The sequence below is a fragment of the Capricornis sumatraensis genome, chromosome 17 (genome assembly GCF_032405125.1).
Source record: "Capricornis sumatraensis isolate serow.1 chromosome 17, serow.2, whole genome shotgun sequence".
Classification (NCBI taxonomy): domain Eukaryota; kingdom Metazoa; phylum Chordata; class Mammalia; order Artiodactyla; family Bovidae; genus Capricornis; species Capricornis sumatraensis.
The window spans coordinates 25,252,397-25,273,441 of record NC_091085.1 but is presented as its reverse complement, the minus strand read 5'-3'; the positions used below and the strand labels follow the sequence as shown (position 1 = coordinate 25,273,441).

The following is a 21,045-nucleotide window of genomic DNA, read 5'->3' as shown; positions in this document are numbered from 1 at the left end:
TTTCCTTCTTGCAGTCACCGGGCTTCGGCACTGCCCGTCCTGTTACCAACATACTGGGGAGGCTACTGTGTATCATTATCATGCTGAATGTGCAAAGGGAGAGAAAATAAGAATGAGGTGGAAAGAGCAAAGAGAGGGGTTTGAGTTCTGGGTCTAATGTCAAGTAGCTGGGTGACCTTCGGGGTAGCCTCCTCTGCAGCTGTGGAATATTCATTGAGCACCTTTCATCTGCAAGGGTTAGAAAAACAAACAGCCAGGGCTCTGCTCTTTAGAGCGTTCATTATAAAAATAACACACGTTGACCACTTCTTAACACATGTATTTATTTCTTTTTTTTTTTTTCTCTTGTTTTTGTTCCTGGGCAGCTCTATAATTCTTTCTTTCTTTCTTTCTTCTTTTTTTCCTTTTTGTTGACAAGGCCAGCCAGTACTCTGGCAACTGAAGAAAAGAAAAGAACGGCCTCTGTTCACCCTGTCCTGTAGTGCCTACCATGGTGTTTTGCTGTTGAAATGAATTAATTGTGTAGACACAGCATAGACAAGAAACCATGCTAATCTTTTAGGCAGCAGTCTACGAACATTATTGAAAGTAAGCTGAGCATTTAAAAGCTTCTCTGAAGCCAAACTTCCCATATTATGTAAGAATTTTAGTGTCCCATCTACAAATGGGTACAAGCCCTGAAGTAGCCTGGGGTGGTGGGTTGTGGGTCAGGAATCAGGGGGCCCAAGGTACCAGACCAGTCTCTGGCTCTCACTGGCTCTGCAAGCTCCAAAAAAAAAAAAAAAATCACGTAAGCTTCCCCTGCCTCAGTTTCCCTCATGTGTAAAATAAAGAGACTTCATGATTAACATTTCTTTCAGATCTAAAATTCCAGGTTCCAATGAACCTTAGTGAACGGATGACAGCTGACACACTCTGTGCTCTGAGAAACATGCATTAAATGTTAATTCACACCTGGTTTCTACTTGCTCTGTTCTGATTTCTAAGTCCACTGAGAACCATCTGAATGTTCCCAAAGATATGCAAGATCCCCAATCTTTCCGTTTTCCCTCCCATGTTCTTTTGGGGAAACCCATGTGTTCCCAGTATGCTGCTGGCAAAATTGAAAATGTTAAGATACTTTCTTGGAGAAGGCAATGGCACCCCATTCCAGTACTCTTGCCTGGAAAATCCCAGGGATGGAGGAGCCTGGTAGGCTGCAGTCCATGGAGTCGCTAAGAGTTGGACACGACTGAGCGACTTCACTTTCACTTTTTACTTTCATGCATTGGAGAAGGAAATGGCAACCCACTCCAGTGTTCTTGCCTGGAGAATCCCAGGGATGGGGGAGCCTGGTGGGCTGCCATCTATGGGGTCGCATAGAGTCGGACACGACTGAAGCGACCTAGCGGCAGCAGCAGCAGGATACTTTCTCTGCTGCTGTAGGTTCCAAGAAAATCAGCTTGGCGTTGATATGGTCACACTCATCCTCGAGAGTGTAGACCCCCAGGTAGGTGCATCGATAAGCACTGTCCCCAGGTGCAGGCGGCATGCTCCACCCCTCTGCCTCAGTTCTGGCCAGTCCCACCGGACAGCTGCAGCTCTTAGTCGTGTTCCGTGACACCAGGGTCATGTGACAGAGCCCCGCCTTGCGCTGTTTCCTAAGGGTTTTATACACGTGACTCATGAGAACATCAGGAAGAAGGCTGGGAAATAGGGAAATCTATTTGGCAGATGAGAGAGGTGAAGTGGTGTTTTTTTTTGTTTTTTTTTTTTTTTTCCCAGAATCATACCAGAAGCAAAAGATGTGGCCCAGAGTAAATTGTTCTTTCCTTGGTCCCTCCTCAGCTCTTGGTACACACAGTCATTAAGGAATTACACACCCTCTCTCTTCTTTTTCTCTTGCAGTTTCTCATTTCCCAGCTTTTCTGAGGAGCCCTATGTCTGTCTTCTGTGTCCTGGGTTCTGCAGGGTCCCGCACTCTCCCCCCGTGGTCGGTGGGCACCATCCTCGGTGGCTCTTCTTCCTTCCACCTCCTTCCTCATTCCTGGGCTTGGCTGGTCTCACTGAGTGGGGACTCCTCTGGCCTGGCACAGCCAAGTTTGGCCTGGTTACCCCGACTCCCCTTTGTGCCACGGTCATAGCATACCCATCAAAGACAGTCACTTAAAGGATCAGGCACATGTGAAATTTCCTAGGCTTGGCTGAGGGGAGGGTTTGCAAAGCCCAGCTTCCCCTCGTTCCCCTCGGTCGCCCCATTTATCACTGTCTGAGAGACATCAGTGTGGCTCCTTGTCACACACCTTCCGCAGGGTGAGAGGGACAGAGGTTTGTTTGTACAAGAGCTGCCAGGTGGCTGACTAACCTCGGTAAAAAGGGAGATAATTACACAGCTGTTCAAGAACAAAAGCAGAAAAGGGAACCTAAGTGAACTGTGCTCAACAGTACAATTTTTCTGTTTGGGGGGATGACTGGTGTTACTTTGAATGCTGCTCTTGGTCACTAAGGACCTCAACGTGCCCCTGGTCCTACACGGCATCGTGTATAGATATGGTGTGGTGGAGGATGCTTGATAAATGTCCAAAGTCTGATCCTATTAGGAACATTCTAGAAGGGTAACTGTGGACCTTGAGCCTTAGATGATAACCTCACGATTCCTATAATAGAAGGGCAAGATGCACGGTTCAGACCCCTCCACTGGAGCCATCTAGGGACGGCCTAGATGGAGGATCTCAGGCCTCTCTCAGGATAACACGAAAGAAGGCAAGGGCCTCTTGAAAAACAAAACACACTGAAACTCAGAGGGGCAGCCCACAGCAAGGCTTCCTTTCAAAGCTGGAGGAATTATGTGTCAACGGTGGTCAAACACGCCTCAGGTAAAGCTTTCTCTGTGTTAGGCCTTTAACTCAAAGATTTCCTGAGCTGTTTTCAAAGCTGCTGGGACTTTTTCTCAAGTTTGCACCCTTTCTGTGACCCGGAGTTCAGGTTTCCAAGTGGCTCTGTGGGCCCTATTATTCAGCAATTGTTCCCGTTCCATTGTTCATGACCAACGCTGTGAGAATTCTTCTCAATCCCCCCTTCTGACTCTTTCCTCCAAGAAACAAAGTTCTCTGAATTATTTTCTTTTTTTCTTCCCGCTGGGAATATCAGAATTTATGAAGAATGTAAGCCAGCTCCCTTCTACCCCCGCCACCCACATGCTGATTCCACAGACCCCGGTACCAGAAGCAAAAAGCCAGACTTGAAGACAGGTCTCTGGCAAGGGGGTCTTCAAATGCATGGCTGAAGCCTGTCTTTTCAGAACAAACCAATGCATTCTAAGGAAAAAACCTAACTAATGGAAAGGTCTACATTCTGCAGGCTCTTCTGTAGTCTTGGGAAGTGCTGGCCAGTGACTTTCTTGCTGGAGGACGAGACCTGAGACTCGTTCAGACACCAGGCCCTGAAGAAATGTTTGCGAACACCAGGCCCTGAAGAAATGTTTGCGAATTGCAGGAAGCCCGCCATAGGCATGAGTTACCTGCTCTGTGAGAATCTGCTGCTGCTGCTGCTGCTGCTGCTGCTGCTGCTGCCTCTGCTCCCGCAGGAACTGTTGTTTCTGCTGCTCCATCAGCTGGGCCCGCTGGTCAATGAGCATCTGCTTCATGAGGACTGTCTGGGGCTGGCTGCCCAGGAAGCCTGGCCCCGCAGGCCCCGCTCCGGAGACCATGCCCCCTGAGCCTGGGGGCACAGAGGACTGCATGGGGCCCGTGGTCCGGGGAAGCCCCACTGGGTGCTGCTCCTGGGAGGACACGGAGAGAAGGGAAGAGAAGAGAGAAAAGAAGTGAATGTGGTGACTTCACATCTGAACCAAAGCACAGGGGGATGGCGCATGGGGTATTCCCTCTCTACCGGATCCCTAGTGGCACATATTACATTTCCATAAAGAGGACACAGCGGTCCTCCAATCTCTTAACACAGTGGGCTGGAGAGGCTAGAGGGGGCCAGTAACGGCTCTGCGGAGTCTGAGGCCAGGTCCAGTCTGTTTCTGATGTTGTTGCTGCTTAGTCACTAAGTCGAGTCAACTGTTTGTGACCCCAGGGACTGTAGCCACCCAGGCTCTTCTGTCCATGGGCTTTTTCCAGGCAAGAACACTGGAGTGGGTTGCCATTTCCTACTCCAGGGGATCTTCCCAACTGGGGAATGGAACCCATGTTTCTAAAATCTCCTGTATTGGAGGAGGATTCTTTACCACTGAGCCACCTGGGAAGCCCCTGTTTCTGATAGAATTGGCTAAAGAATAAGAATTGCATTTTCAGCTAACCATAAGTGTTCCTCCAAAGAAAGGAATAAGCCCTCAGGTGGGGCTCATTTTCAGTCTGATATGAGGCAGCCTGACCACCTCTTCATCTTTACTGCCCGCCTGGCCAAAATGGGCTACTTAGTAGGAGAGACATTTATAGAATGCTGCTGGAATTGATTAATCAACAGAACTGCTATTTGATGAAATTCTAATTAATTGTGACATTTGAAAGCTCTGACATATGCAAAAAAAATCCTGCTAGTGAGAGTTGTTGATGGGGAGAATTAGGAATGTGTTACACTGACCAAAGATATGGAATCTCCTAACATCTTTAAAAACAGAATTGAGTCTCAGGTGTCTGAGATAATTTAAATGTTGGAGCTTGAACTGGGTCTCTAGATTCAATAATTATGTCAGTCAAAGGATGTCAACTTTTAAGGACCAGTCCTTAAAGAACAGGAGATAGGGAGCCCTTCATACACAGCCCAGGTGACTCCTCTGAGACTGTGCTCAGAGGGGAAGTAAGAGCCCAACGGTGTAGACCATCGGGAAAAAACAGCTGATGGGAAAAGTAGGTGTGTGGCCATAAGATGTAGTTTCTTGATGCTTCCTTTCCTGTTCATTCTACCAAGCACACCTTGTAATGGCAAAGTATTATCTGATCATTCTGCAGAAAAGTGTGAAGTGAAGTCGCTCAGTCGTGTCCAACTATTTGCGACCCCATGGACTGCAGCCCATCAGGCTCCTCCGTCCAAGGGATTCTCCAGGCAACAATACTGGAGTGGGTTGCCATTTCCTTCTCCAGGGAATCTTCCCGACCCAGGGATTGAACTCCAATCTCCTGCATTGTAGGCAGACACTTTACCCTCTGAGCCACCAGGGAAGCCCATTCTGCAGAACGATTCCCTTTAATTCACTCAAGTTTCAAGAAATTAATCTGAACAAAGAGAAGCTGCTGTCTGAGAAGTATACAAATTAAATGGATACACATATAAGGACATACACAGTCATTTTGTGAGAGACAGTTATGAGACTTAGATCAGGAGAGGCAAATGTGAATAAATCTACATCAAACATTTTTTAGGCAGTTAGACTGGATTTTTAAGAAAGACTTCCTCACTGTAAAATCTAGATACTCAGTTTTTCACGCTGGTTATTAGTCCCAGATATACGTAGTGAAGGAAATTAGGGTTATAAAGATGTATACACAAAAGTGACCACCTTAAATGGATGTTTAGTAGTTATCAAATTTTATATATTACTTCTGTTTGCCATGGTATTTCCATCATTATTAATGCATTCCTTCATTAATGCATTTAACAAGCCTGCTTTGTGAACAACATGAATTTTATCTGCCTCCTCTGAGCCATCCTAAATGAAAAACTGCAAACTGGATTTTAATATTTGTCCTCTTTTCACTTTTCTTCTTCAGTGTCAATACAGTCAACCCTGAGGGGAGTTTCCTTTCAAAATATAGAATTGTGTTGGATCTCCTTCCCTCCCTCCAGTACCCAAACAAAACAAAACAAGCAACAAAAAAACCAAACAAAAACCCACTCCTCCTCTCATCCAGGTAACAACAGCTCAAGACGGTTGAGTTAGTAGTGCTAAACTAACAATAGAGTTGCCATATGATCAAGCAATCCCAGTCCTGGACATATACCCAGATAAAACTGTAATTTGAAAAGATACATGCAACCCTATGATCATAGAAGCACTAGTCACAATAGCCCGGACATGGAAGCAACCTAAACCTAACAACCTAAATCGACAGATGAGTGGATAAAGACGAGACACATATATACAACAGAATACTACTCAGTGGGAAAAAGGACCGAAATATTAGCCCCTGCAGCAACCTGGACGGACCTAGAGATTATCAGACTAAGCCAGTCAGGCAGAGAAAGACAAATACCATATGATATCACTTATATGTAGGATCTAAAATGTGACATAAATAAATATATTTATGAAACAAAAACAGATTTACAGATACAGAATGCAGACTTGCGGTTGCCAAGGGGAGAGTGGTTGAGGAGGGAGGGACTGGGAGTTTGGGATTAGCAGACGCAAACTATTATATATAGGGTGGATAAGCATTTATATGGATAAAGTCCTACTGTATAGCACAGGGAACTGGATATAATACCCTGTGACAGACCATAATGGAAAAGAATATGAAAAGAATGTGTGTGTGTATATATATTTATGAGTCACTTTGCTATACAGCAGAAATGAAACACAATGTAAATCAATTATACTTCTATAAAATTTTAAAAAATATTTTTAAAAAAGCTCTGGTTAGTGTGGTGACCCAGGCCACACAGTTAGTAAATGGAAGAATCAGCACTCATAGAACTGAAACATTGATTCTGAGACTAAATTCAGTATTCTTTCCATAAGCACAGGTTTTTCCTGGACGACGGGTCCATGGTGCCAAGAGTGCGCCTAAGAATTGCTTGTAAACTAAATATACAGTTTCTGTCCCACAAATACACTGTGCTCTAGTTTTCAAATGCAAGTGTGATGTTGCTGAAGTTAAAACTTATTGTCCTTGTGTATTTTCTCTGTACATAGACAATGAAAAGGTAGAGTTATGAAATATTTATGTTAATGAAAATACGGCATAGTCAACAATGGCTGGAATTTTATGCTACCAAAAAGTTTACTTTTAACACTAATCCCTGCAGAGGTCAAGATATTTTACTCTCTTCTTTTCCCCCTAAACTTGCCTCCTGTTTTCCAAACCCTTTCTTCCAGTGGGATAAAGCTGTTTCTTGCCACTTTTGGAGACAAATGGCCAACTGACTTAACACTTTAACAAAGGAATTCACACAACAGACAGTTAACCAATCAGCAAAAATACAGATATACAGCTTTTTTTTTTTCTGAGTATTTAAGCATATTTGAAATCTCCAGTTTTGATAAGGAGGAGACAGTGGGAAAAGAAAATGAGACCCAAGGGGAGATCAAGTTTTCTTCAGCTCGATTTTATGAGAGGTCTGGTGTGGGCTGGCCCCGTTTATCTTTGTGCACTTTGAGATATTCTTGTCCTATGAGGTCAGCCCACAAGTACCTGGTGAGCTTGCCCAGAAGTGGTAAGTAGTGATGAGCTGCTTTCCCAGCCTTCTCTCCACCCAGAAAGGAAGGGAGAGGCAAATGAGGTGAGGACATAGATTCATCTCAGCTCTTCTAGTCCCTGTCTTCCTGGACCAAAAATAAATACAGGTGTCACCCACTTTTCAAAAGTTCACTTTATGCCACTTAGCTTTTACAGAAGACCTACACTAGTACCTGGTTTTGCGAACCAGGAGACATCTGAAGAGGATTTTAGAGGTTATAGAAAAAGGTGAAAATCTAAAATATCATCAGTGTTCAGTTTTGCAGAGTGATTATAGAGACAGCAGGCACCCCCAGCTGTGAGAGTGGCGCCACCAAGCTCCTCCCCCAGGAACTACAGTCAGCATCTCCGCATCAAGTCGCCACAGCTTTGAACTCTGTGAGCATCTGTGTTTTATCTCTATTTATTCTGCACACTCTTGGCAAGATGTGTCCCAAGGTGTTTGCTTACTCACTGCAGGCCATTTCGGCTTAGAAAAGATTTCACAGGAATGCTCTACTTTCAGATGGGGCTGGGGGTGGTGCTGTACTTCAAAAGCACAGTGAGAAAAACTCTTCCCAAAGGGAAAGTTTGGTTATTACCTCCCAGGATTCTGTATTTCCCCAAATGATTCCCTCTCAAAGATTTTCCTTTCAGGTTTCTCACTGAAGACCTGAAGACCGGTTTCCCTGCAGCGACTTGAATGGAACCCCGAGAGGCAGGAGGGCTATGTGCATTTTTAAAGGACTCCCTTCCATAGGAAACATCTGTGAGCCTAGGTTGATACACCTCTCCCAACCAGTTCTGCTGCATTCAACAGTGGGTGAGTGACACTAGGGCCCCAGCCTTAGGTGTGCATGCCAAGTGTGAAGCTGCGCCAAGTGACTCACCTTACAAATTGAGCTGGCTGAGGCCATTAGCTGTTTCACATGACATGGTGGCTTTTAACCTCCAGCCTAAGAGTTCTTAATGAGCAATAGTCTGTCGAATTTCAGGACTTCAAGCCACAGCTCTTGTTTCTAAGGAGGACACACACTGTGTGTGCAATTAGAGAAAACCAGGCTGAGCTTTCGTCACCAGAAATGTAATGCCTTGAAGCCAAGTGATGCAGTATTTTTAGTTTTAATTACTAGCTTGTTCTCCACTCCATCCCCTGCTCAACGACCTCCCTTGCCTTCCACCCAGAATCTTAATTCCATCTCTTCCTCTTAAGAAATCCAATTGACTACATAGATCTTCATTATTTCCCAAAGCTCTCACTCTTCAGTAAAATACGGGGGGGGGGGGGGCATCAAAACCAATGAATCTATTTTACGTATCTTCTCCAGGAAAAAAATCTTAGCAATTTTCTATGGGGTGGAGAGAGAGGTAGGAGGTATAAAAAACACCCTACCTCCCTCCGTAAGAGGCCGTTTTCTACTTCAAAAAACAGCTGTGGTAAAAATATCTCTTAAGAGCAGCCAGCTGTTTATTTATAAATCTGTGCACAGGGAAGCTTTATGTCTCTTACGTTTTTTCAAGAAATGCTTAGTGTTCGGGTGAGAAGGGCTGGGGTTGCTGGCGGTGAACCAGAGACTGCCGGCTCCTTGGAAGGGAGGCTGCGGGTGGTGATGGAGACTGGGGTGGGGGCGCTCAGTGGAGAACTGGCTGGAGGGTGCTCAGGGCTTCAGCCTTTTTTCAGGTGTTCAGGTGGGGCGGGGGGGAACAAGGAACAGCTGCTGTTCTGTCTCTGCCCCAGCAGATGGTGGTGTCAGCCCGGTCCTCGCTGCCAGCCCGCCCGCTCCGCCCGCGCGGCGTGTCCCCCCGCCCCCAGCCTGCAGATGGCTTAATCATGACTCGCCTTTCTCCCCCACCGGTCCCCCCGCCCGGCGCGTCTGGGCTAACGCTGCGAGCGCGGAGCCAGGCAGTCAAGTGTTACTGCGTACAGCAGGTAGCCTGGCAACTGAGAGCATAATACCGAGCAGATGGTGTTCGCACGGCGTGATGGACATCACACACGACAGCCCAAGACAATCCAGGAATTCCCTGGTGACTCGAGGCCCTCTTTACACAAAACGAGTTCTCTCTCCATTGCCGTGTATCTCTGGGGTTATCTACCCCCTCTCTCCGACTGACACTGAACTGGTTTCTTATTACCGACTTTGCTTCCAGCCCGAGGGGAGGGAGATTTCAAGTGGGGGTTGGGGGAGGCTATGCAAGGAAACGGAAGGGCCGGGAGTTGGGGGAGGTGATGGGGGCGGTGGCGACCCGAGAGGGGAGGGACAGTGGCGTACCCCAGACCTAGGGGCGGACCATCTGAGAGGGACAGGGTTCCCCCATAACCCAGCCTGCAAGAAGCCGGTGCGGGGAGGGCGGCGCTGGGGGCGTGCGAGCCTGGGCTTAGTGGCTTCGCCATCGAAGGGCTTACGAAGAGCCTAAATGAAATTTAGGATTTTACTTAAGAAGCCTCCTGGGGCGTAATTTAGCCTCTCGACTCGAGCCTCTGTGCTTACAAGCCCTTAGGGGACTGAGAAGTCAGGAGTGGAACCCGTGCGCCCCTGAAGGGCAGAAGATGCCTCTCCGCGCAGGCGTTCTTAACAAAGAAACCGACCGGGAGGTCCGGGCGCGGGCAGGGGCAGTGCGGGGGGCCGAGGGGACCGGGAGAGCCGCCCAGGGGCCCCCAGGTCCTCGGCCTGAGAGCCGCTACGCAGCGGGTGAGATCGCTGCGCGCTCCCGGGCGCATTTCGCCACCCTCTCCTCGCCGAGCGTCATTGGGAAGGAAGCGGGTGCTGGAGGAAATGGGGGGAGACAGGAGGATTGTTCACGGTAGGGAAAAGTAAAATTAATATAGAAACAAAAAGCATGTCTCAGAAAACAAATCTGTGCTTTTCACACACACACTTAAGCGGGTCAAGTAATTAAAAAAAAAAACCCAAAAAGCCCAAATGGAATTTTGTCTAGATTTTATACGTCACGCCGCTTCTGTGTCCAACCTATCACCACTCTCGGGGGTGCTTTCTCCTGCAAAGGTACTGATCAAGTTTTAAGTTTCAGGAAGAGAGAGTCTTTTCAAAGGTGGAAGCTGACTTTTCACGCAGAACACCACACTTGCTGGGAAGGAGTTCAGCAGTTTCGTGTCAGAATCCAACACCCACTGCGGAGCTGGGTGGACTCGCCGGGGCTCAGGGTGGTGAGCTGGCATTCTCAGGCTCAGGAGGCCACCTGACTGCTTGGTCTCTACTCCCACCTCCTCAAATGGAAATCATATCCAGTAGGAATCCTCCCTCGACAAAGGAAACTCTGGGGATGAATGAGCTATAGAGAGAAAATGGCTAAGAAGGCGCTAAAACCTCTTCTACTTTCAGTGTAGGGTGTGCTGTTGGGGAACCATGATGGGCTAAACCAGGGGTTCTCAAAGTGTGGTTCTAGGACCAGCATCATTAGCATAACCTGGGAGCTCGTTAGAAATGCAAATTTTCAGACTCTACTCCAGGTCTCCAGAACAAGAGTCTCTGGGTGCAATTTAACATGCCCCAGGATAACCACAGAGCTTCCCTGGTGGCCCAGGTGTTGTTAAATAATCCACCTGCAATGCAGGATACCTGAGTGATCCCTGGGTCAGGAAGATCCCCCAGAGAAGGGAATGAATACCCACTCCTACATTCTTGCCTGGAGAATCCCATGGACAGAAGAGCCTGGCCAGCTACAGTCCACGGGGTTGCAAAGAGTCAGACACAACTGAGCAACTGAAAACACACTCCCATCACCACGATGCCCCATATTTTGAGACTCACTGGGGCAAATAATCCTGGTGTATGAGCACTGACTGCAACCTGGGGTATCAGCACTGTCTGTGCCCTGATTAGATGACAAACCCTGTACTTTCCAAAGCAAGTCAGAGTGCTGAGCTACTTAGGTTTCTATTGCAAATTCTTCTGCAGTTGGAACAGAGCTCTCTAATTTTCAGAGGGCTGTGCAGGCAGTATAAGCTTAAGAATTCTGGAAAAAAAGCCTATGCCATGATTCTTCCAGAAAGGTCAGTGTTCCTGCAGCTCTGCTGTGAAGGCTGAGGAGCAGCCAAGATCCAGGAATGGGTGAGGCCAATTCAACTCCTTTGCTCAGGGAGAAAGCATTAAACGCCACTAGGCTTCCTGTCTCCTGGTCTATATACAGTAGGAAAGCTAAGATTTGAGGAAAGTTCCCTCTTCAGACATGAAAAAGACCCAAAGCAACAACAGAAGACAACTAGCACGTATGGGGTACCTTACCGTATGAGTGTTTTCATCTGTGTAATCAAACTCATTTTGTTGATTAAAACAAAAAAAATCTGAGTCTCTGAGAGGTTAAGTAACTTGCCTGATGTCCCATAGTCTTTGGGATTCTGACTTTTCCACTGACCAGAATGTGCATCTGGTCTAAATTGAGCAGACCACCCAAGAGGGCTCTGGAGTAAAGAGAAATGGGAAGGAGGGGGGTGGGGGAGAGGGATGGGAATAGAAGCAAAAGGTAGACACTCTATTGGGATCAAAGGATGAAGCTGAAAGAGCACAAAAATATACATCATGTTTTATATGTTGCCTGATACCCAAAATTAGGATGCCTTTGTGGTATCAACTTTGACATTTAAAGAAAGGGCGTAAGATTAGCCCATTCAACCAGAAATGGAAGGAAGAAACAAAATAAAATAAAACCTTAGAATTCTCTTTGAAGTTGATCAAGTGTCAGGGCAGAAACTTGGTTTCAGGATGGTGGCTTCTTTTAAAGACTTTCTTTGTCCTTGTCCAGAATAATTTTTCACTGTGGGTTTGGAGAGTTGCTTGTAATACATTCATAGCAGTGCCCCAATAGACCCACCCCATATAAACGCCTCTGTTTCAGCAGATTACTGAGGAAGTTTGGATAAAAAAGTTTGTTTTATGATGTGGCTGTGTCACCAAGATGACTGAGTTTTGAGGTAGTTTACCAATTTAGCAAGCTTATCATGCACAGGACAGTAACTTGGGGGTGCAATGCTAAGTCAGTTTAAATGGATGCAGGAAAGTTCTTTGTTTGGCTTTTAAGAAGGAGCAGTGGAGGAACCCAATAGGCTTGGGTAGAAACTCCAGGGTCCAGTGACTGGCATGATCCTGACCACATAACACGTAGCTTGTTATCACTATTATTGCTATGACTTCTTGATCATGCAGCTTTAGAAAGTCAGGGTGAAGGAAGTGCTGTGTCTCTGGTTCTTGCTTAATTCCTAGGATAATGAGGTCTAAGACTTTAAACCTGATTTTCTTTCTAGGTTCTCAGTGAGCAGGATGGCATTCCTACTCACACGTTTGACTCTTTAACAAATACACGTTTTGCCGATTTTCACCCTCCCCACAATCACTGGGAAAATTTAAAAATAACATCTGAAAGGGGACTTCCCTGGTGGTCCAGTGGCTAAAACTCCATGTTCTCAATGCAGGGGGCCTGGGTTCCATCCAGGGAACTAGATCCCACGTGCCACAGCTAATGGTTCACATGCTGCAGCTAAGATCCTGCCTGTTGCAACAAAGAGCCGGTGCAGCCAGATAAAGAAATATTAAAAAATGTATTTTCTAAAAGTATTTTTAAAAGGCAACTTCCATTTTTAACACTCACAGGCAACCATGTTTTGATGTGTTTCTATGTTTCTTCCCAGCTTCCAGCCCAGTACAATAATATATTTTCCATGCTCATGATCATGGTATGTATACATGATTGTACCACTATTTTTTACTAAGTAACGGGTGGAGAGGTAGGAAGTTCCAACTTTCCACATGCTTTGTTGTTGTTGCTTAAGTTGTGTCTGACTTTTTGTGACTCCCATGAACTATAGCCTGCCAGGCTCTTCTGTCCACAGGATTTTTCCAGGCAAGAATATTGGAGTGGGTTGCCATTTCCTTCTGCAGGGCATCTTCTTGACCCAGAGATAGAAGCTACATATCCTGGGTCTCCTGCACCGGTAGGCAGATTCTGTACTGCTGAACCACTAGGGAAGCCCTTTTAAATGCGTATAAGCGGGGATTTTCTGGTAGGATATTACCTTATGGCAACACTCCTGCAAGGTCTACAGATTTCATTATGGGTCTCCCAGCACCGAGGCTTCCCTGGTGGCGCAGCGGAAAAGAATCTGCTTGCAATGCAGGAGACCAGGACTCAATCTCTGGGTCAGGAAGATCCCCTGAAGGAGGGCACGGCAACCCACTCCAGTATACTCACCTGGAGAACCCCATGGATTGAGGCGCCTGGTGGGCTAAAGTCCATAGGGTCGCAAAGAGTTGGACATGACTGAAGTGTCTGAGCACGCACGCACGTTCCCAGCATCAGCACAGAGCTAGGTCCACAGCTGCAACAGAGTATTTGCTGAACTGAACTGACTGTCTGTGGTGAGTTGTATGGGATCAAGATCATGTATGACTAGAGAGGAGGGAAAAAGATAACCCTGTCACAGACTGCTTCTCCAGGCTACTGGACCTTCCACTGAAGATGAAAGAAAGGGTTAAAGTTGGCGATGCAGAGCAAGATGGGAGAGTGCCATCAGCCATAAGAAGGTCAGACTTTCAAGGACTTAATGGAGGTAAAAACAACAAAAATACCGTTTGTCCTTATCGGTACTTTGAACATAGTTACCATAGATTCCTCCAGTGGAAACACAACTTTGAGAGTTATGCTTTTCCTCTGCCTTTGATGTAAATTATAGAGTCCTTTTGATCCCTGTGTTGTAATTAATTCCACCACCAAAGCAACTCTAAATTGGTTCAATGTTCATTAGTGTGCAACAATAGGTGCTTGATTAAATAAATTATGGTACATCCATACCATGAATACTAGGCAGCCAATAAAAATCATGCCTTCTCAGGTTATCTAATCACATAATACAAACTCTTACAATATATACTAAAGAGGGGAAGAAAAAGCAGTTACTAACTAGCCACAGAACGATCATATTATATGGGGATTATAAGTGATTTTTGTTTTTAAACTCTTTCAAATTTTCTATTATGAACATATTGCTTCAAGTAAATATTATAAAGTCTCATTTTGTAAAGAAATAAAGTATTTAAATTGACCTAAAAGAGCAAAGAAAAAAAGGGTCTCTTTGCTTGTTTTCAAGCAGTCCACAATTCTGGTGGGGAGGGAGGAGCCCTTCCTGAGCCACTCATGACATCTTTGAAGAGGAGGTGGCATAAGCCACAATTCTGGGCCTTTCACCAGGGAACAGCCGATTGCCTGGGAGGGGACTGAAGACTTCCTGGAAGAGGTGATGTCTCGGCAGGCCTCAGCTAGCCAACAGGGAATTGGGTTCCAGAGTGGAGGGACAGAGTGATCAAAGACTTGAGTATATCAGATTCATAAATTCCATTTCAAAGGACTCATTTCCTGGAAATATTCATAGCTTTGTGCAAAGATTTATCTTAAAATGGCACACATGAGTAGCAAAAAAGAAAAAGGAACAACATAAATGGCCAATATTTAGAGGATTCATAAACTATAATATACCCTCCTTGCCTCCCCGAAAGTAACTAAACCTCATTAAGACTATTTAGGCTATGTTATATAGGGTGAAGGGGCTTCTTCGGTGGCTCGGTGGTAAAAAAATCTGTCTGCAATGCAGGAGAGGCAGGAGACACGGGTTCGATCCCTGGGTCAGGAGGATCCCCTGGAGGAGGGCACAGCAACCCACTCCAGTGTTCTTGCCTGGAGAATCCCATGGACAGAGGAACCTGGAGGGCTATAGTCCACAGTGTTACAAAGAGTTGGACACGACTGAAGCGGCTGAGCACTCATGCACGCACGCACATACCGAGTGAAGTAAGTCAGAAAGAAACAAATATTGTATATTAACACATATATATGGAATCTAGAAAAATATAGTGATGAACCTATTTGCAGGGCAGGAATAGAGACAGATTTATGGACACAACGGAGGAAAGAGAGGGTGGGATGAGTTGAGAGCGTACCATTGAAATATATACATTACCATGTGTAAAACAGATAGCTAATGGGAAGTTGCTGAATAGTGCAGGGAGCTCAGCCTGGTGCTCTGTGATGACCCAGAGTGGTGGGACCGGATGGGAGGTGGGAGGGAGGCTTAAGGGGGAGGGGACACGTATAGCTGATTCATGTTGACGTACGGCAGAAACCAATGCAACACTGTAAAGGAGTTATCCTCCAATTAAAAAAAAAAAGATTATTTAGGCTACACAGACCAGGAGTATAGTGAGTTTGAGAGGGGCTCTAGTGTCTTATTTCCACCAGAGCCCACCTCACACTCTAGGGTGTTCAACAGACATTGTTAAGGGGCAGGTCTCCTGTCCAGACCTGGACGTGGCCTGAACGTGAACAGACTGGCTTTGGCTACAGGTTCAGCAAGTAAGCAGGTTTTCGTTGCTTCAACAAAGAGCCGTCAAGTCCCAGAGAAGGCTCCCAGGGGACTGACATCTTGCAAAAATTCTCTGATGCACCTGGATAAACTTTCCTTTGGGGCATCACCCTGCTTTCAGGAGTTTTTTTCCATTCTAGGCTCGAGACCACAGAGCATGGCCAGAACCAGCCCAGCCTTTAGAATTTAAGAACTTGGAGAGATGAGTGAACGTCACTGTTGAGCTCTACAGGCTATCTCCTCCTCGGGGCTGTCAGAAAACCCAGTGCAGGGCCTTGAGACCTGCTCCACAGCAGGGGACACCGCCTGTGTCCAAGGGGCTGCATGGACTGCAAGCGGTTCGTCAGTGGCTCCAGGAAGGAGGTTTTTTACCCGTTTGTCTGCTGCCTTTGTTGCCTTGATTTAAAAATCGAGAGGGGAGGAAAAAGGAGTCTCCATTGTCTTCAGGTGAGCTCCTGGGAAAATTTTCCTCCCAAGCTACTGTTCCCCCACCCTGTACCTTTCTCTTTCATTGCCCCCACCCTCTTCCGATGAAGTCATCAGAGCTCAGATTGCATAACCGCTGCAGAGACCTATCTTGTGTTATACTGGGAGTCAGGCCAGTGTTTCCATTTATAGACAACAGTACCACCACGCTGCCAAATGGCGCTCTCTGCGGCTGCCACTACAAGACAGGAAGAAGGGAAGGAAGGCTTGGAGCTGGAGGGCTTGCCATGCAGAGGAGGCTTGGTCACGTCCTCTGTCCTCCCCGCAGCCATGGGAGGGGAGGCTCGGGGCTGCTAGATGAGAATGCCTGGGAAGAGCCACTTCTATGAAGCCATCCCCTGGTCTCCCCCCTCCCCAGGAGGGGAGGGAAGGTCTGTGTCAGCCCACTCTGCTGGGTTTCTCATGGTCCAACCTGTCTCTGGGCAAACCAGGTGTGATCACAGCGAGGCTCTGGGGAAGACGGCCCTTGCCACACTCCCGAGAGCAGAGCCAGGCCAGCCACCGCGGTGGGGTTATGGGAGGCCATGGGAAAGGAGAAGAAAGAGGAGGCACATTAGAAATCTCGGGTTGGTACTTTACACACTTAGAGATTCCGGCTGAGAACCAGGTTCTTAGAGGAAGCAAGTCTAGGAGGGGGCTCATGCAGGGTCAGGGAGGGCAATGGGCAGGTGGGCATGGGGGCCATAGGGCCCTGGGTCTTACATCCACTGTGATCCTCGAGTTTAGAGCCTTAGATATAGTTTTTTTTTTTTTTTTCTGGCTACTCTGTGAGGCATATGGAATGTTCGTTCCCTCACCAGGGATTGAACCTGTGCCCCTGTAGTGGAAGTGTGGAGTCTAAACCACTGAACCACCAGGGAAGTGCCCAAGAGCCTGAGATATAAGCTTCATACAAGGCTTTACAGGGGGGCACTGAGAAACCCTGACATGACTGGAAGATGCCTCGTATTTTACGGCTGAAGTTGTATCCTGTAACTAGATCACACTGCACCAAGTCCATTATGAATTAATAGTCTTCATCAGTCCTGTGTTCATCTTGTGAATGGTATAATTACACAGTCCAGAATTTAAAACAAACAAACAAACAGTTTCTTTTTTAAAAGAAAAAACCTTATTGGTGTTTCTTCAGTTTGTAAATATACCTGATGACTCCAAAAGTTAAAAGTGGTCCAGGTCTTTTGTTAACTTTGAGAAGAGTTGGGGACAGACTGGGATAAAAATAGTCTTAGAAGAAATAGGGGCCTCAAAGGGAGTTTCGTCCATCACAGTAAATGCAGCCTCTGACTCCACACACACACACACACACACACACACACACAGTAACCTGGATAAAGGAATCTGGAAGCAATTAGAATTCATCCTTTCCACAGTTCTTAAACTTTTATGCATTTCACCAAAATTTCTCCAGGTAGCATGATTCAACAGTGCTCGGCAAAGCAAGTGCTGATAAATTTCTGCAATCATTACCATCAATATGAGTAACAGCGAGGCTCCTGCATGTTCAGCTCGTATTCTGTTCTTTCTTAACGGTCAGATCAGTTCCCCAGCCTTACAGAGGGAAAAAATCCATGTTCACAAACGGCTACCTTTTGCTTAGGATAAAAATTAATTTGACAACTAAATATGGAGCCAGAAACTAGCATGAGGTTGAAGTTTATGAGAAACTTTCATTTTAGTTAGGAGTAAATCCATTTGAATTGGCAACAGCTACAGAAGCCTTCTAAGATGGGGGTCATGGGCTGCATATCCCCTGTAAAAGCCTAAGTAGTTCTGCTTCAACATCTGGTATGTATCACCAGTTTCCTACTCTTTCTCGTGTGTGTGTCTGTTAAGTCGCTTCAGTTGTATCCAGCTCTTGGCGATCCTATGGACTGTGGCCCACCAGACTCATCTCATGGCATTGTTCAGGCAAGAATACTGGAGTGGGTCGTCATGCCCTCCTCCAGGGGATCTTTCTGACTCAGGGATCAAACCCAAGTTTCTTATGTCTCCTGTGTTGGCAAGCAGGTTCTCTACCACTAGGGCCCCCTTGGGAAGCCCTTACTCTTCACCACCAGAAGCTAAAGTCTGGTCTGAGCCCCTTACCTTAATATCATCCCAAATGCCCATCCCCTTCCCACTTTCCCCCAAAGTGTCTTGTGCTAATTCTTCCTCTAGCTTAGCTGACTTAATATCCCCCTCAACTACCCTTCCCAGATCCGGGTCAGTTCCTTTAAAACAAGCATGTGATCCTTGCACCCACGTCACCTAAACCCGGATGGCTCTTTTAAGAGCTTTCATAACTGTGTCTTCTCTCCCAGTTGTCTGCTTGTAGGAGGTTAAAGTCAGAGCAGGAGGATCGGGCTGATGGATGCTCAGGTAGGACAGGGTGATCTAACCTGCTGCTCAGGGTATTTATCAGCCTGGAAACTAAGAAGCCTATTTCTGGACTTACCTTACCTTTTGATCATTTCTCTAATATACAAGCTTAGTTTCTTTTACATTGGTCCAACTAATTATTTTACTTCTTCCTCTTTATCCCCCCTCTATCTTCATAAAGAATTTCTCAGACTTCCCTAGTGGTCCAGTGGTTGAGAATCTGCCTTCCAATACAGGGAACACGCGTTCAATCCCTGGTTGGGCAACTAAACCTGAGTGTTCCATCTGCCGAGGCCTGCGTGTCCTAAAGCCAGTACTCTGCAACAAGAGAAGCTGCTGTAATGGGGAGAAGCCTGTGTACCGCCTCTAGAGAGTAGCCCCTGCTCGCCACAACTAGAGAAAGCCCACGGGCAGTAATGGAGACCCAGCAGAGCCAAAAATAAATACACTAAATAAAATAAAACCCCACATCTTGGTTCAACATTTAAAAAAAAATAGCAGTATTTCTCAATCAGAAATGATGAAATCCTTCCCAAGTCAACCAAATGTTTTCTGGAAGCTGAGATGAATGAAGTATGAATGGTTGGAAACCTTTATATATAGTGGGGAGATACGGGTGGCAAACCTCTGAATTCAACTTTCTGTCTGTCTGATGTCCCCATTACGTGACACACAGGAAAAGCCAGTAAGACGGAGATTCCCTTCTTTATTTGTCTTAGGTTCTTAGGGCTCAATTTTTTTTTTAACTGAAGATTACTTTTTATGTAAGGCCCAGGGAACACTACCTCTTAATTCATATTTAGAAGCTTGTAAAAAAGGCTGAGAAGGCCAATCTTTCAATCCTTTTTGGATGCAGTTGCAGAAAATTTCCAAGCTCTTTGCCCCTGAGTTCCCATTAGTCAGTCAACATAAGCCCTCAGGAATAGAAGTCCATGCACCCAGTCATCCCTGGGTATTCGCAGGGTACCAGGATCTCCTGTGGATATCCAAATCCATGGATGCTCAAGTCCTTACATAAAATGGTGCAGTAGCTGCATATAACCTGTATTTTAAATCCTCCGCTATACTTTAAATCATATCTAGATAACTTACAACACCGAACATCATGTAAATGGTATGTAAATAGTTGCAAACACAACGTAAGCACTATGTCAGTAATTTCCAGGCACAGTAAATTCAGGTTTTGCTTTTTGGAACTTCCTGGATTTTTCTCTCCGAAGATTTCTGATCTGCGGTTGGTTGAGTCTCTGGATTCGGAACCCGTGGATTCAGAGGCCTGACCATAAGGGATGCTGAGAGATAACCCACAACACGGGGGGGGGATGCCATCCCCCCTGCCTCTGGGCCCAGCCCCATCACCATGGAAGCATCTGGGGCAGTTGCCGGTGCCCCTCCCTCTCAGCACATCCCAGAGGCTCTCTGGGGACAGAGTCCGAATATGTCCTACAGTTAGACACACACACACCCTGGGTAGGAAGCAAGAGAGCTCTGGACCACTCTGATTCACTTTCTGCTAACGGACTTGGATAAGGAAGGGTGATGAGGTCAGTAAGATGTATGGCCAAGGCTGGCAACCTACTGGAAGTTCAAGGATCTGGTTCAAGAACGTGGAGCCTTACGCCTGTCACCAGAAAACACTGTACAACCCTGAAGGGCATTTTCAGTTCAGTTCCCAGCCTCAGGTTTCATTATTCCGAGAGTATCCAGGTAAAACCAACAAACCAACCAACAAAGCAAAAGAGCAAACAACTGATGTCTTAATCAAATACCCCCAATACACGGGTACAGGTTGTGTTTACAAGTGCGCTTTGATGGTATGCACAGTAAGACACTACTGTTCCATGACCAAAATGCAAACCCACTTAGAAAGCAAGCATATGCCACAAACCCTCCACCCGCAGCCCAAGTGCTAGAACATCATGTGCGGAATGCATAGTTTGCATTAAAGTTTTCTTTCAATTCAGATATGACACCCCACTTTTAAAATAGCTTTGAATGCCCCCAGGAGTCCCCATGGGCCCCAGCAAATGGTAGGTGTTGTGGGTGGAATCTAAGAGAGAGGCAGCCCTGGCCTCGCTCCTGGAGGGATACTCAAGTCCCAGTGGATGGACAAAGCTCCCCTTCACTGAAAACCTCCAGGACGATCCCAGCCTGTCAAGGCTGAAACTGTGGCAGGTGCCCTGGTTCTGCAGGATTCCCAAAAAGCCCATCGGGCCACACCTGGGATGGTCAGTTACAAGGCAGAAAGTGGCAGGGACGGGGGCAGGGGTTTCTAGGGATCGTCTGACTCAGGACAAGTCACTGAACATCTCTGAGCTTCATGTTCTCCTTTATAAAATGAGGGCACCTGCCCAGGTGATCTCCCAGGACCCACCTGCCCTAAAATTCTCAGAGAAGAACTTCATGGATAAAGCGGGGACTTGACTGGGAGCTTCGATGTTGGTGTAGACTTGGATTTGAGGGGGCAGA

General features: G+C 46.4%; 1 protein-coding gene across 1 annotated transcript in view; it reads right to left on the bottom strand.

The window, feature by feature from the left end:
• The window catches only part of MAML3 (mastermind like transcriptional coactivator 3), a 446,211-nt gene that overhangs the window by 8,240 nt on the left and 416,926 nt on the right, over window positions 1-21,045 (bottom strand). The window contains exon 3 of the mRNA XM_068990347.1: window positions 3,500-3,760. Within this exon, the coding sequence (XP_068846448.1) occupies window positions 3,500-3,760 (261 nt within the window). The remainder of the gene's footprint in view (window positions 1-3,499; window positions 3,761-21,045) is intronic.